At 34.7% G+C, this 16630-nt stretch overlaps 1 protein-coding gene across 4 annotated transcripts in view; it reads left to right on the top strand.

Moving 5' to 3' along the window:
• LOC149805329 (TOG array regulator of axonemal microtubules protein 1-like) overlaps positions 1–16630 on the top strand; it is a 189395-nt gene that overhangs the window by 162775 nt on the left and 9990 nt on the right. For all 4 annotated transcript variants that reach the window (XM_089949253.1, XM_089949254.1, XM_089949255.1 and 1 more), the window contains 11 exons: positions 109–190; positions 642–788; positions 4344–4449; positions 6264–6350; positions 7622–7770; positions 8373–8531; positions 10163–10289; positions 11011–11102; positions 12391–12571; positions 13454–13670; positions 16505–16591. In XM_089949253.1, the coding sequence (XP_089805379.1) occupies positions 109–190; positions 642–788; positions 4344–4449; positions 6264–6350; positions 7622–7770; positions 8373–8531; positions 10163–10289; positions 11011–11102; positions 12391–12571; positions 13454–13670; positions 16505–16591 (1434 nt within the window). The remainder of the gene's footprint in view (positions 1–108; positions 191–641; positions 789–4343; positions 4450–6263; positions 6351–7621; positions 7771–8372; positions 8532–10162; positions 10290–11010; positions 11103–12390; positions 12572–13453; positions 13671–16504; positions 16592–16630) is intronic.

The raw sequence follows: 16630 nt of genomic DNA, 5'->3' as shown, positions 1-16630 counted from the left end.
GCTGGCAGGCTGTTCAAGAGGAGGAGCACTGTTGTGCGAATTGGATAAGGAGAAATTTGTAGTATAGCAATCACCCCTGTTTACATTTCATATTTTTATGTATTACAGCCTTGTCTATTTCGGGATCAGGATCTAATACTCCAAAGACAAGGGTATCTCCTTCACTGACACCAAGGAAAAAAAGTAGATCGTAAGTTGATCATTTATGTTTTTAGCTAGAATGTTTAAATTTACATGTTTATATGTAACTCTTATGGTTGTCACTCATTACATTAAGAAAGATTAAGAAGTCTATTCATGCTGGTAGGTTTTTCAGTGCCACTATTAATGCTTTTGTTATCTCCCCTGCCTGTCTTAACAGTTGTATATAATGTTTGTATTATAACTATATGCGTGTGTGTGTGTGTGGGGGGGGTTTAAGCTACTCATTTTGATACATATTAGGGAAAGCATTATGTGTACCAGTATGAATATTCTGGATAAGTAAGTGTCTGAGAAGAAAATAATTTCATCTACCTTAGATAATTAACATTCGTAGATTGATAACCTCCCATTCATTTAACTTGACAAAAAAAAAAGGTGCAAATCTTGTTCAACATATTATAGAAAACCTTTGTTTTATTGATTTTTTTCTCCCATAGACAAATGGATGTGTCTAGTCAACCCCACCCTCTGTCAGCCTCGTCCCGATCTCTTGTGGAGTCTGACAACCCTGAGGACTGGAAACCCTTTAAGGATGCGGAACAGGCTTTGAGAGAGAGTCAGAGAATGATTGCTCGTGAGGCATGGTTAGTTGGTTTTGACTGCCTAATTAAATATTTATATGAAGCTCTGGTTCAAAATGATTTCATTGCAGGGAGATGGTGGATGTAGGATTATGAAGAACTGTAAGAATCACTGTTGGGCATATTGGCTTCACTTAAAGCAAATTTAGGACAGGTGAAAAATCTGAATGCATACGGGCTCATTTTTAAATGAAATTTTCCACTAAAATATGAACTGTATTTGTCTTGGTATTTTGGGAGAAAATGTAACACAGCAAATTTCCAGTTAGTGGTAGCATCAGCTCAGTGTTAAAGTTTTCTTGAAGGTCTGTATACTCTGAAAAAGGAGCAAATAAGCATTCTTTAATACTTTATGTTGCATTACCAATCTTTAACAGTTGTTTCTTTTGATTTCCTCACCATATACTTCCATTAGTCTGTCTATTCGTGCGTGTGTGTGATTTGGATATTTAATGTAGCTTTAACAATTTTGCTATGATGTCTGTAGTGTGGCAGCTTATTGTGATATCTAGCACTGGGGCATCATGCTGCAGACAAGTATCATCATGTCCCACCCAGTCACATCATCCTGACACTGGGTCTGCCAGTTTGTTCTGTTTAAATTAGATTGAATTATGGCTTCTGTACCTATGACATGAATTTCATTTCAGCTCAATAACATATGATGGACTGGTTGAAAATAAAGTTGATGTAAGTCTCAATATCTGGAAAATGTATCAAGTTTGATTTTTGGAGAGCTATAGTGGCTCAGTGCAGGGTTCCCGCTCTACTGAAATGGGGAAAAAGTCAGGAGAAATGATAATTTCTTTCCCAACTGTGAAAAGTCCTTGAATTTTGCAAATATTGACGAAAGTAGGGGAAAACCCGGGAATTTTCCTCCACAACTTGATGCCTGAAACAGTTTTGTAATTGAATCATAACTGAACTGATCGTGAGTTAAATTTATTGAGTTCTAACCAGAATATTAGGAGGTTGCTATATAAATCATTTGGGTGTTTGCCATAAATATATTTGTTGAGACAATCTAAATGCTCAGTAGATTAGATTCGTCTAGTAGACTTTTTTTTTCTTCACACACATTTCGATATCCATATCTTTTTTTTTATGGAAGGTATGAAAACCAGTCTAGCATCACAAGAAGCCAACATAGTGGCGTTAAAGCATAGTCACTTATGGGATGGGCTAGCAAACTTAAACATTGTTATATCGAGTTATATCTGCATAAAATCAATATGAAAATTATTTAGTTTCTCAGAAATTGCAAGTATTAAAATCGTGATGTCTTTAATCTACTGAAAGATGATAAAACTAATGTGTTGATGAAATTTGAGCTGGTACTAGTGATTTTGATTGCTAGTCACACAAGCACACAGAATCTCACAACTGTCATTTTCAAATATTGTAGGAAAAAAATATTAAATGAAAGTCATATACTGGTTGTAAAAAAAACACAAAAACGTAAGAGCACAAAATTCTCTATATTTATTCCGAGACCAACTTCGGAGTTTTGTTGTATCACGTCACTACCATGTTGACATGTGCTCTCTCATGCAGGGAGCATACAAAGCAGGGAACCAGACTACTCTGCTTGATGAACCAGACTGGCCAAGTTTCTTGTAGTTGTTCTCAAAATAAACATATTGAGAATTATATCTTTTTTCTGGCTTTTACAAAAGGTATCAGACATGAATTTCATTTCAACTCAATAACATATGAAGGATTGCTTGAAAATAAAGTTGATGTAGATCTCAGTATCTAGAAAATGTGTTTGATTTTTGGAGAACTATGGTGGCTTGGTGGTTTGCATGCCAGACTCGTGACCAAATGGGTGTGGGTTCGAAACCTACCATTAGACCAGCCAAAGTCAGCTATCATGTTGTGTCTTTGGGTAAGGCACTTTACTCCAGCTGCTTTGGCACTAAATAAGCTACTTGACATGAATGTGTTGCTGCGCAGTAAAACACCCAACCAATATGCAAGTTTGATTTTCACCATTTAGACGCAGTAATTTACTGAGTTGTGTTCCTTTTTGGACATAGAAGAATACACTTGAATGTTGAACCAAGATTTCTTCAGTTATGCCATATTAGCAGTAGCATCCATTTATTTGGATACATATCATGGTGGGGTTCATAAAGTCCCATTGTTTGATAATATACGTCATGGTGGGGTCCATAAAGTCCCATTGTTTTGTAATGTACATCATGGTGGGGTCCATAAAGTCCCATTGTTTTGTAAATATACATCATGGTGGGGTCCATAAATTCCATTGTTTTGTAATGTACATCATGGTGGGTCCATAAAGTCCCATTGTTTTGTAATGTACATCATGGTGGGGTCCATAAAGTTATATTGTTTTGTAATGTATCATGCAACATTGAAATAAGTCAGGTAACTAAGAAAAGAAAAATGTTGCATGCATATCCTTTGGCTATGCTAAAATGGATGGTTAAATGGGGTGGGGGTGGAGTGACAAGCTTAAACTGATGCATATTAAATAAAAAAGTATTCATAACAAAAGATTAACTTTTTTTGACACAGAATAACTATTCATTTTCATGTTGAAAGAATGAGATACAAACAGTTAAGCCATTGTCTGAAGGATAGAGGAAAGGATAAAAAGAAAGCCCTGTAATGATTCAGATATATGTTTATAACTAATACCATGACTTTGTAGTGGTGGACAGCAAAAATTGGGAGTAGCATGTTTAATTATAAGAGTAAATCCCTCCACGCTGCAAACTTCATTCATTCAGTTCCAGACAGCATCTGCTTTCACTATGTGTAATGGTAGCCTCAGCATTATAATAACAAGATGTCAGTGTGTATGATTTTGAGAGTGATTTTGAAACTGATGTCTGTTTCGGAAAGTATTTAGTGGAAACAAAGGATTGCACAGATTTTAACAAAAGGATTGTTCAGATTTTAGCAAAATGATTGTACAGATTTTAGCAAAAGGATTGTACAGATTTTAGTTAAAGGATTGTACAGACTTTAGCAAAAGGATTGTACAGATTTTAGCAAAAGGTTTGTACAGATTTTAGCAATGGATTGTACAGATTTTAACAATATGGGTTTAGCCATGTGTTGACTTTACAATTTGCCTGAAAGATGTCATTTGTGGATATATTTATATTTATGCAGTAAACTGAGCTGGGGGTGGGGTGGGGTACATTTATGTGGCAATAACCAAAACAATTCTTTAAGAAAAGTTGATGAATTTTCCAGACCTCTGCAGTATTTTTATACATGACATATCTCATTACCTTATTAATGGACATATACTGTGGATGAAGTTTATTGTTTGTGAAAGGAATGTTTGCTGATCAACCATGCCGCTTGATAATGTGATGATCAGCTCACTACACAGGGAGTGACATATGCATGAAAGCAGCATTCGTTTGATTGTTAATAAAGCAGCATTAGATCAGACAATTAGAGGATTAATGTAGGTTATTTGCAGTTGCAATATTAGGTAGGTCACGACCTTAAAAAAGTAACTACCAAACTTGGTATTGATATTGTAAATTGATCAAATTCACCTCTATATGTTTGCAGGGACGAGAAGTTTATTGGAATCAATATGATGAGAAAACTGACCCGATTCCACCCAGAGGTTTTGAGAGCACAGCTCCATCCCATCATAATTCTAGTTCTGGGAGAGGTGTGTATTCCAAATTCATCCCAATTTATGGATCTGATGCATTGTATATTTTGTTTTCCTATAAATAGATCTATTTTGATGTGTGGGTTTAAAACAATGTGATATTTTGTTGTTGTTTTTCATAAAAATTCCTCACATTTATATATTTATCATTTATTTACATTATAGGAAAAAACCCATTTCCTTACTATTGTATACTAGAAGCTCCTGATTGAACTCTCTCACCACCCTGTTTATAACTTCACCTCAGTTTCAGTTGTATTTGTTACATGATCATACATAAATGATTTGAGATAATGGTGGCTTTGGAATGATCTACTTTGTTGCAACAAATTACATTTTTTGTCATTTTGTAAACTATTTTGTCCTATTTGACTTCAAAAGCAAGTCTGAATGAGTGCTGCAGCATACTGAATTTGTAACATTGTTGTCATGGTAGTACATGAGACATAACTTTGTAAAGAAATAAAAAAAATTTAAGTTGGACATTGTTGGCAACAAATAATTTATATGCCATAAAAGTGATACAGTTTCCATTTCTTGCATAAGCTGACAAATAACTTGTTTTTCTCGCTACAATTATAACTTCTGTGGATACAATCAAGCATTGCATGGCAATATGGGGATCTTCTATTTTCACATGTGAAAATATAATATATTTCATATATTAAATGGTAGTAGTTAGCAAAAGAACAAAAATATTGCACCAGTACCTTGGTATATTTCATGCTTAATGCCAGTACCTTGGTATATTTCATGCTTAATGCCAGTACCTTTGTATATTTCATACTTAAGTACATAATAATAGTTTGCTGAAGAGAATGAATGATGTGGATTTTGTAAAAATGAACAACTTTTTTCCCTTTGTGTGTGTGTTTGGTGGAGGGGCCAGCCACCCACATTTGATGATGAGGTTGCTTCATATAAGATGTGGTGAAGGGTTCAGAATGGGGTTAAAATATAAAACTGTGCTGCAGGATTAGGTTCTCCAGGGTTTACCATTCTTGAGAATGGCCTTGAGGTGTGGGGGTGGAGGCTTGCATAAAACTTAAAGTACTTCCTCCCTTGTAAAATCAGTGGTTATTGCACGATGGAAATTAACAAATTCATTATATTATGGCATCATTCATATGGTGTCACTTTTTATATCTGCTTATTATAATGCTATAAACTCTGGGAAAGATTAGATGTAAAATATTGTGGTTGCAACTTCTGTCTCCTACTAAATGATAAAGAAAAATGCTTTTAATTTAATAATCACAATAAATCATGTGATTTATTTTAATAAAGTCCACATAAGTATATGAGACCTTGGAAAATCTTGACGTTTGATGATTTGATTTACAACCAGCCTTAAAATGGCTGTTCTATTGCAGATAACCATTTGATCTCAGTAATTCGTGATTGTGTGGACTAATATATCCGCACACAGAAGAAAAATATATAGGAAGAGGGGATCACTTTCTCTGCGGCCCTCCTAATGTAAAACCACTATGAACACTTCCTATTTACAATAATGATTGATTTAATATTTTTGTAAAACAAGTTAATCAGATCTGAAGTCTCCTTTAAAATTTAAAGTCTAAATCTTTACCATTGAAAGACCTTGCAATACAATCAAAAGCTTTCTCAAAGTCACTTACAGCAGTCCATTTATGTTAAATTATTTTATACAAAACGTGAGATATAGTTTTGATTATTTTATTGCTTTTATATCCAGTGGAAATGAGTTATGGACTTTATTTTAATGAAATGAATGGGTTATTTATATAATGCCAGCATAAAGTATTGCTCAGTTTCATATTCTTCTTTAGGTTAAAAATCTACGGTCACAGGTGTCACGGCTGGCCATCACCTGCATGGGAGAAATGTTCATTTATCTGGGGAAGAGCATGGATTCAGTGAGTAAACCAATGATGATGATGACTGTGATGAAGTTAATTTTTTAACTTAATTTTGTTATTAGCGTCAGTTCATTTTAAACAAGAGACAATACTTGCTTTATTAATTTAATAGTAATGAAACAAATAGCAGATCTTATTTAGGCTCATATTGTAGAATCCATGGCAATAAGGAACATGATTTCTTTTTAAATTGGAAGATGAAATATGATTTGGAGTTCAAAAGGTGAGATGCCAAGGTCACTTACACCAGGGTGGAAAAATGGTTCATGTACAATAATGTTAGGTCGACATCTCAAACCTGGACTAGACTTTATGTATGGCTTGCACTTGGGGTAAGGAAGAAGCCAATTGATTTCGGTTTCAAAAAGTCACGGTCACGATAACTGAAAAAAGAAAAATGATTTTTGCATAAAATGACATTCATTGTTAAGTAATGGACCTAGACCAAACTTTGTGTAGGTACTAAACTTTGAACTTTGGATAAGAAAGAAGCCTGTCAATTATGGGGTCTAAACAAGAAGGTCCCTGTCACTGCAACAAGAAAATAGTTTCTTGACCTGTGGATGGAAAACAATGAAGCCTATGGATTTGAGGAGTCAAAGATCAAGCTCACGGTGTGATAGAAGGAAAACATTTTTTTGCATAATAAATTTAGTTCAAGTTGTATATCCTGACTGTAGTTTGTGGTGGGCTTGTATTTAAAGTCCAGAAGAAGCCTATTGATTTTGGACTCAAAAGATCAAATGTCAGAATCATTGTGACTTAAAGAAAAATGGGTTGTGCAGAATATCTTTGTTCTATAGTAAATTTCTTGACCAAATTTGGTAGATATTTCTTACACCTGAGTTAAGAAAGAAACCAATAGGTTCTCAAGTCAAATGGTCAGAGGTCACTATCATGTTAATTTAGGAAGAAAATAATAGTTCTGAAGAGTAAGTTTTGTTCAAGATTGCATACCTTGACCAAGGGTCCATGTCATTTGGACTTGTTGGTCAGTAATCTCTGTAGTGAGCCATGCCCTACTAGTGCTTACATAGAGAACTTCTCAACAAGGGGCAAGTATTTAATTTGCTGTCCTCGGTACTCTTGTAATTAGAGTAGGTCAACAAAAATATATCATTATTAGATCAGGAATTTAATACAAATGACATTTAGTTTAGGACTTGGAATCTAGTGTTTGTTTACAGTACTCTGTATCAAAACTGGATGCCTTGGAAGAAGATTCTGATAAGCAAGGATAAGAATAATGTCGATTTTCCTGTTGATAGGACCTGGATAATGCTGTTAGGACGTTGTTACACAAAAATGGTGAGAGTAATGGTTTTATCCGTGAAGATGTGGAGAAGGCCCTGGATGCCATGGTAGAGAATGTGGCACCACAGCGAGCCATGTTATCCCTTGTGGCTGGAGGTGCTACGTAAGTGTTGATTTTTTACAGCCAAGATTTGAAACATTTACATCATAATGCAGATTTAAAGCATGAGTTAATAATATTCATGTAGTACTAGTTTTGTTTTCAGTTACCCAGAAATGCAAAAGTAATTTAGTACTTCTTTGTTACTAAGTTGAGACTTGCAGGAGTTTGTGACATTTGTTTTATTGTATCTACATGCATAGTTTATTTCACTTGTACCAAACATGTGTAACTTAAATGCCAAAGCCAGTTATAAATTTATTTTGCAAAACCAGTACAGTGATCTACTTTTTCATGCATGCATATTCTTATATTAAATTTATTCTTCATGGAAATTTATTTAAGATAGAAAATAAAAACTTTGATATGATGGAGTTACATGAAGGATGTAAAACAGAACTTATTGAAATGCTCATACTATTTAACTATATACATTGTCAGTGTGCATAAATAACAGTTTTGTGGTATTTTCAGAAATAATAATCTGTATTCCAATATATTCAGATGGACATTTGAATTTAATCTACATTAAATGCATTACATTTTCCTTTGCATGTAAAATTAAACTTAAACAGTCAGTATAGAATATTTGTTTCTAATTGTAGACACAAGAATTCCCAAGTGAGGAAAACTACTTCATACTACCTTGGGTCTTTGCTTGAGAAGATGGGACCAGGACGTGTGTTGAGTGGTGTAAAGGATATAACTGATCGGATCATTCCTGCCATTGCACATTTTGTTTCTGATGGATCTCAGGAAACTAGGTAGTTCTGCAGATGGTATAAATTTAAATAACATGTCATTGATCAACCTTTTGTTTTGGGAAAAAGAAGAGTACATCTTATGTACCTACCCTCCCAAAGTCACCGTCTGACAATTTCCAAAAAATCTGTGAGCATATCAAACCATTTAGCCCTAAGAGGTCTAATATGTCGTAGAAAAATGAAAACAGTGTACAGGTTTACAACTATCGACCTTTGTACCGCTTTGATATCTGAACTTTTAATGATGTAACGTTTTTTAAGACTTCAGCTTTGCATTCCTGTACCTTTCATTGACTTTATAATTTGTCACTTCAGTGGATTTTTAAATTCTTTATGACTTGACAGGCTGGTTAATGGTTGTACTGGTGTTAAGATCACTTTTGAGGTGGCTGTCACTTTCCAATAAATTTTAGGTTGTAGCTAATATATACTAGTATGTTGCACTTCATTAATATAATGACTATATAGAAATACAGTAAAGTTTTTAAAAAAATCCAATTCTCATTCATTTGGATTATTTTTTAACCACATGTATGTTTCCCCAAAGATACTGAGTTAGAATAACCCAAACTTGTTTCTGTGAGCTTCTATTTTTGTGTCCCTTGTGGAAAATTGAATTAATGAAGATTTGCTGTACTGTTACTCTTGGATTATTTTTGGATTTGATTCTATAAAACCGTAAGTTCATATTTTTTTCATTTTTACAGAATTTTTCCAGGGAAATAAATTATTGTATTTTCCAAAGCTTGTTGTTTTCACTCTTTCTTGTGTTACTGTTTATTCGAGCCTAAACACGTGACATAAGATTATGGAAAACCTATTTTTAACTTCTTCAAAACAGCTGAACCAGTTTTGATCAAACTTGATAGGAATGCTTGTTAGGACATCCTCTAATAAAATTGTCATGGTGGCACCCTGAGCATAATGTTCTTTCCTTTGCAGCCAGGTGGAAAAACCTATTTTAAGATCTCTGGAATAGCTGAGCCAGTTTCAGTCAAATTGGTAGGAATGTTTCTTTGGTCATGTTTTGTCAAAATTATGGCCAGCATGACTCCTTTTACAGCAACAATTGGAAAACCTATTTTCAAGTTCTTCCTTGGAGTAACCTTGATAATTTTGATCAATTTCAGTATGAATGTTTCTTTGGATATCAAAGTTCTGACGTGTGGCTCTTGAAGTAACACTGTTTTCTTTTGATAGCAGCTGGTGGAAAACCTACAGGGCCAGTTGTTAATAATACATATTTTAAAAAATCGCTGAATGACTTTCTCTTCAAGATTGCCTACCATATCAGATGAGATGAGAAGGGTATAATCCTAGTATAGCCTATCGCGTGCTGAAAAATGGCGTTAAACCCTACAACAACAACAACAATAATCCTAGTATGAACACCTTTCATATTCATGCGACATGTGAAATACCACCAATTTCCACCAAATCACAATCAAAATCATCCAAATATTGTGATTTTGCAAACCACTACATTTGCCTATTAGGCCAATGTGTGCTAGGTGAGTGGTGTCAGGCCCACTTGGGCCTCTTGTTAGCATGTACATATGATTTCATCTGGACAAGTAGAAGAATAAAAACAATGCAGATATTATCTAATGGCAAGTAATTGTTAACTTCAGATATAATGGGAGGAAGATGCTGTTTTTGTTGATGAACCATCCTGATTTTGACAAGATGATAGACAAGCACCTGCCCAGCAACACCTTGAGAAATGTGCGAGAAATTGTGGAAAACCTTAAAGTGAAGGTATATAGTGTTCTGCTGTTCAGTTAACGACATGCATTAAAATTATAATTGATCTGTGTATATGTACTGTTATGCAGATCCTCATACACTTTCATACAATTTAGGCTTTGTAATGTGTTTTGGATGATTTGTACAGTGGCCATAAAACTGCTAATCACCCCTTCAGGGCAGGGATAAGGTGTGAGTGGGGAATGCCCAAGGACATGCTGCTTTACTTTTGAAGTGTAGTGTTGTGTATAAAGCTAATCTCAACAAAGAATAGTCATAGCTTGAAAAGAGAACCTGTAAAACTGACTCAAGGTCATTGGATCTTGAAGCGACTACCTGTTTGTACAGTCCTATCTGTGTACACTAAGTATTAATGAGCGATTGTTCAGTTTGAAAATAAGGGTTCTAGAGCAATGTACTGCACACTTGGGAATATTTTATCATGTAAAAGTAAAACCTGATTGGAATGAGGCACCCTTATATATATCCATGTAATATTAATGGAGTCCTTTGCATTTTTTAATGCCTGGCCATGGTCGAAAAGTACAGAAAATGTGATGGGGATTATTTATACATATGAATATGGCAGCACAAGATAGAAAAAAATAAAAAGTATACTATATCACAATTGGGATAAGGTTGTAGCATAGTTGATGATCTTTTGATATATATGCAGGTGTGTCTTATGTTTATTTTATCTGTGTCTCATGGGTCCTTGTTGACTGTTTGACAGGGCCTAGGAAGTGAGAGTTCCTCAGCAAGGGGCTGGAGGTCTGGACATGGAAGCAGGTCCAGTTCTGTCATCAGGGGCAGTTCTGCTAGCAGGTAGGAAGAAGTCCCTTGACAGAATGGGAGAAAAGCAACTTTTTTATTCCTCAAATTTTTTGTACAATTTGTTTCTATCTGTTCATATATCCATGTGTCATGAGAAATTTTATGTCTCCTATTTACATATTCAAATTCTTAAGTTTTAGACTTTCTGTCTCACTACATTGAATTTCACCAAATTTTAAAGTTAAAGAATAGTAAAGTGTAGTTGCAATTTGTGCCTCTTTCCATCAATTCCTCTTTCTTGTGTCAGTGTAACCATAGTAAATATGATGAAGTGTATTGGCAATTTGTGTCCCTTTCCATCGATCCCTGTGTCTTGTGTCAGTGTAACCATATTAAATGTGATAAAGTGTATTTGCAATTTGTGTCCCTTTCCATCAATTCCTCTGTCTGGTTTCAGTTTAACCATAGTAAATATGATAAAGTATATTTGCAGTTTGTATCCCTTTCCATCAATTCCTCTGTCTTGTGTCAGTGTAACCAGAGTAAATATGATAAAGTGTATTTGCAATTTGTATCCCTTTCCATCAATTCCTCTGTCTGGTTTCAGTTTAACCATAGTAAATATGATAAAGTATATTTGCAGTTTGTGTCCCTTTCCATCAATTCCTCTGTGTTGTGTCAGTGTAACCAGAGTAAATATGATAAAGTGTATTTGCAATTTGTGTCCCTTTCCATCAATTCCTCTGTCTGGTTTCAGTTTAACCATAGTAAATATGATAAAGTATATTTGCAATTTGTGTCCCTTTCTGTCAATTCCTCTGTTTTGTGTCAGTGTAACCAGAGTAAATATGATAAAGTGTATTTGCAATTTGTGTCCCTTTCCATCAGTTCCTGTATCTGGTGTCAGTATAACCATAGTAAAAATAAATTGATTGAAACAGCATTGACTCCATTGTAAGTTTGTAGTAGACTACAAAAAGTATACACCATATTTTGGTGGGTGAGCTTATAGTTACTGTGGTTACCATTGGAAGTGAGCAGCAACATTTGTGATAATTGAGTGTAAATTTCAGACATATTTGTTGAAAATTTTGTTGTAAACTGATTTAAGATCATGTTTTAAAGAGAAAGAAAATAAAGAGATAAAAGAATGTTTTGTAAGGAATTTGTTGGCATTTCCAAATATTTGGTAAACAAACATTGTACTTTTTCTTCCTAGATTGTCAGACAGACATAAAAAACTAAACCTAATTTTATTTTTAAATTTGAAAAGATCATAATATGGCACAAATGCCAAGTTTCTTTAAATGCAGTAACCAATTTTGTTACTATATTTTAGTGAGAATTTGAATGCACCTAAGCGTCAGATTGTGAGGACAGATGAGGCTACCCAGGAGGAAATCAAGCAGATCCACATGTTACTGACTGCCAATGACTGGCGAGAACGCTACAAGGGCATTACGCAGCTTTTGGAGAACTGCGAGACTAATGCTACCATGGTTTCAGCTAATGTTGTCAAGGTCAGTCATGATACCATTTACATTTGTTAAAAATTTCCAGTGAAAATTCCAAATGTCCAGTTATATTTGTTTAGACACCACAAACACACACACACACACACACACACACATGATCATTTTGCATAAAATTGTGAACAGGAGGATTTTATTCAGAGACAGAACTGGAAGAAAAGCATATTTTGTGCGAACCTGTTTTTTGATGCCACGCGGATTGCTGTCCATCACTCCATTGGACATGTTCATCTGTACACCCACATATATGTCTGATTGTCCAGAGAAGCTTATTAGCATGATCGATTGCATACAAATCGCTTGGTGTACATAAATGATATGTAGTAGCCTAGCCTTCCATGTATGTGTTTGTAGGTGACCTGATAAGATTTCCATGCCACAAAAGTGGGGTTTTTTTTAAAACTTTCTTTTTGGGCTTTGACTTTTGGTTTTATTGAAATCCTTTTTAACGCAATTGCAAAAAAAGAATTCTTCACATAGACAAACTGAGTTTGATCGACATGTTTATCTGTGTAGATCAACTAATGTTATTTTCATATAATTTAAGCAGTTTGAAATTATTTTTTTTACTTGCCTGCCTAAGGTGAGAAGACCAAAGGTTCACATTCTGGTGGCATCAGTATTCAAGTTTTGTGTGAATGTTTTTGTAAGTCATATAGGGGGGAACATCATAGGTAAACAGGTGAGACAAAACACAGGTTTTATACAGATGAATGTTTGATCTTTTTGGACTCTGATTTTTTTAAAAACATTGTTAGAAACACAAATCTAGTTTTGACTATCTTATGTTTAATGCTGTCAGAAGTTTACCTCTCAAATGTTGCTAAATTACACTATTAATGCATTTTTAATCTTTTTTGTTCTTTTTAGATTTTTGACAAGTTTCTTCCCAAACTACAGGATCCCAACAGCAAGGTTAATTTGTATGCATTGCAGGTCATGCTTCAGATTGTTCCAATCCTGGGGAATAACTTGTCTGCTGTAATAAGCATGGCAGTAGGAAATGTGGCCCCCAATCTGTCCTCCAAGAATAAAGAAATATATGTTGCAGCCATGGAAGTCATTAATGCATTTATGGAACATATAGGTAGGTCTGAATAGACATGATTTGTATGTGTGGATGCATTTTATTACCTTTATAATGAAAATTTGAATTTTGGTTTTCAAAAAAGCATTTATGAATATTATATTATAATGGGGTGCATAGACTTACTGTGGGATATGTAGATGAATAACAGACAACTAGTGTAATTAACAGTGTTCTCAAAGCACACGAGAGTACATGTGCTATTTTTCACATGAAGAAAATCACTACCATTTAAGGGCAAGCCACAGGCATGTATATTTTGCAGGACCAGTTCCCACTACTTGTGTGTTTACTCATAAATATTTCCCTTTACATTACAACCATTCATTTTGACTACCCTATTTTATAGCATGTCATAAGCTCTTTAAACCTAGTTGCCAAGATTGCAGAATGTTCTTTTAAGTCCAGATGTTATTTGCAAGTTGGAGCATGTTAAGAATCAAAAACTCACAAAGGACAACACTGCACTGACCAGTCTCCCTTGTCTGTCTAAGTACATGGAAAAATTTTCAGCTCTTAAGAGTTTATGAGATGGACTGTCGTCCATTGACTTAAGTTTAATGTCACTACTCCTCCTAAACTACTTGGAGGATTGCCATGAAACTTTGCACACACATTATCCCATGGTCTACTCTGTCCTAAATGAAAATGGTGCTGCTTAGATATCCAATATGGTTGCCACTCAGGCTATCGTGAAAATCTTATCACTACTTCCTCCTGAATGGAAAGTCATATTGACATCAAGTTTTCACCAGAGGGCTTCTTATGATGTATAGTTGGTCCTAAATGAAAAAGGTGCCACTCTGATATCCATCATGGCCACCACATTGGCCATCTTGAAAATTTTGCAATTGCTAATCCATCTTAATCAATTGTAATATCACCATTTGGTTGTCACAGAAAGACTTCTTATGATGTCTACTTGGTCCTGAATGAAAATAGGGCTGATCTGATGTCCAGTGTGGCTGCCAGAAGGGACATCTTGAAAAAAATTTTAAAATTTGAATGGAAAGTCGTATTGACATCAAGTTGACCAGATGATTTCTTATGGTATATAGTTGGTCGTGTATGAAAATGGTGCTGACCTGAGAGTAGTCATCTTGAAAAAATCTTACCTTTACTCCTCCTGAATGGAATATGGGCTTTACTCAAAGACTTCTTACGATGTCTACATGGTCCTAAATGAAAATGGTGCCGATCTGATGTCTAATATGGCTGCCACAGTGTTCATCTGAAAATCATGTTACTGCTAATCCTTCTGAAAGAATAGTCATATTGCCATGGGGTTTCACCAGAAGACTTCTTACGATGCGTGTTGGTTCATAATCAAAATAGTGTTGATCTGTGTCTAATACAGCTACAACAGTGACCATCTTGAAAATAATATTGTCATCACTATTGTTCCTGAATGGATGGTTATATCAGCATGTGTTTTTCCACCAAGCAACTTCTTAAGATGTCTAGTTGGTACTAATGCGCCAAACAGTCACTATGCCTGCCACAATAGCCATCTTGAAAATCATTTCACTCTTTTTGCTGAATGAACAATCATATCAGTATGGGGATTTCAGTGAAAGAGTTCTTATGATATCTAGTTGGTTGTAAATGAAAATGGTGCTGATTCAGCTTCTGATATGACTACCCATGTGCATACTGAAAATCTTGCTTTCACTACTTCTAGATGGCTTGTCTTATAGAAATTTTACTTGCACTAAAAGACATAAAGTCTAGTTGGTGCTAAATAGAAATTGTGCCTATCTGATATCAAATATAGCCACCCTGGCATCTTGAAAATCTTGTTATCATTGCTTCTCCAAAATGGAAAGTGATGTCAAAATGTGGTTTCCACCAGAAGACATGATACCTTGTTGGTCCTAAATGGAAATGGTGCCAAATTGACATCTTGTATATCCACCACAGCAGCTAATTTGAAAATCTCCTTATTGCTGAAGAATATCAAAGATGGTTTCAAGCATTGTGCAGTCAATAAGAAGAAATGGTCATGAATTTCTGGAAATTCTTTTAAGACAGTGGATTGTTAGTCCCTTCAAGGGACTTTTGTTATTAGGATATGGTCAGTGTTATAAGGATATTATCAATGTTATAAGGATATGATCAATGTTATAAGGATATGGTCAATGTTATAAGGATATGGTCAATGTTATTAGGATATGGTCAATGTTGTAAGGATATGGTCAATGTTATAAGGATATGGTCAATGTTATTAGGATATGGTCAGTGTTATAAGGATATGGTCAATGTTATAAGGATATGGTCAATGTTATAAGGATATGGTCAATGTTATTAGGATATGGTCAATGTTATAAGGATATGGTCAATGTTATAAGGATATGGTCAATGTTATTAGGATATGGTCAGTGTTATAAGGATATGGTCAATGTTATAAGGATATGGTCAATGTTATAAGGATATGGTCAATGTTATAAGGATATGGTCAATGTTATAAGGATATGGTCAATGTTATAAGGATATGGTCAATGTTATAAGGATATGATCAATGTTATTAGGATATGGTCAGTGTTATAAGGATATGGTCAATGTTATAAGGATATGGTCAATGTTATAAGGATATGGTCATCACAGCCACATTCTGAGACTGGTTATTGTTGCTTGTTTGTCGCTGTTATAAAAGTGTTTTGAGATGGAATATGATTACTTTCTTAGATTAATATGAATGACAACAAGTACATCATGCAAGGCAGAATTCAGAAATACCAATGATCTGATAAAACATAATCGATAAGAGAAACTGTTGAAGCCGCAATTTTCAGGATGCTGTTTCGATTGATCACAAAATATTCATGCAATTGCAGATGGTTCTGTACTGATTCAACCCATGGCAAATCAAGCCCAAGCAGCTAGTGCACGCAGCAAGCCAGATCTTGTGGAAAAAGTAGCAGGTAAGGTTTTTCTACTTTTTCTATCCTATCCAGGTACTA

Source organism: Sinohyriopsis cumingii, chromosome 2 (assembly GCF_028554795.1).
Source record: "Sinohyriopsis cumingii isolate HCF-2022 chromosome 2, ASM2855479v2, whole genome shotgun sequence".
Classification (NCBI taxonomy): Eukaryota; Metazoa; Mollusca; class Bivalvia; order Unionida; family Unionidae; genus Sinohyriopsis; species Sinohyriopsis cumingii.
Note: the sequence above shows the minus strand (reverse complement) of the source record. Positions and strands in the feature narration are given on the sequence as shown.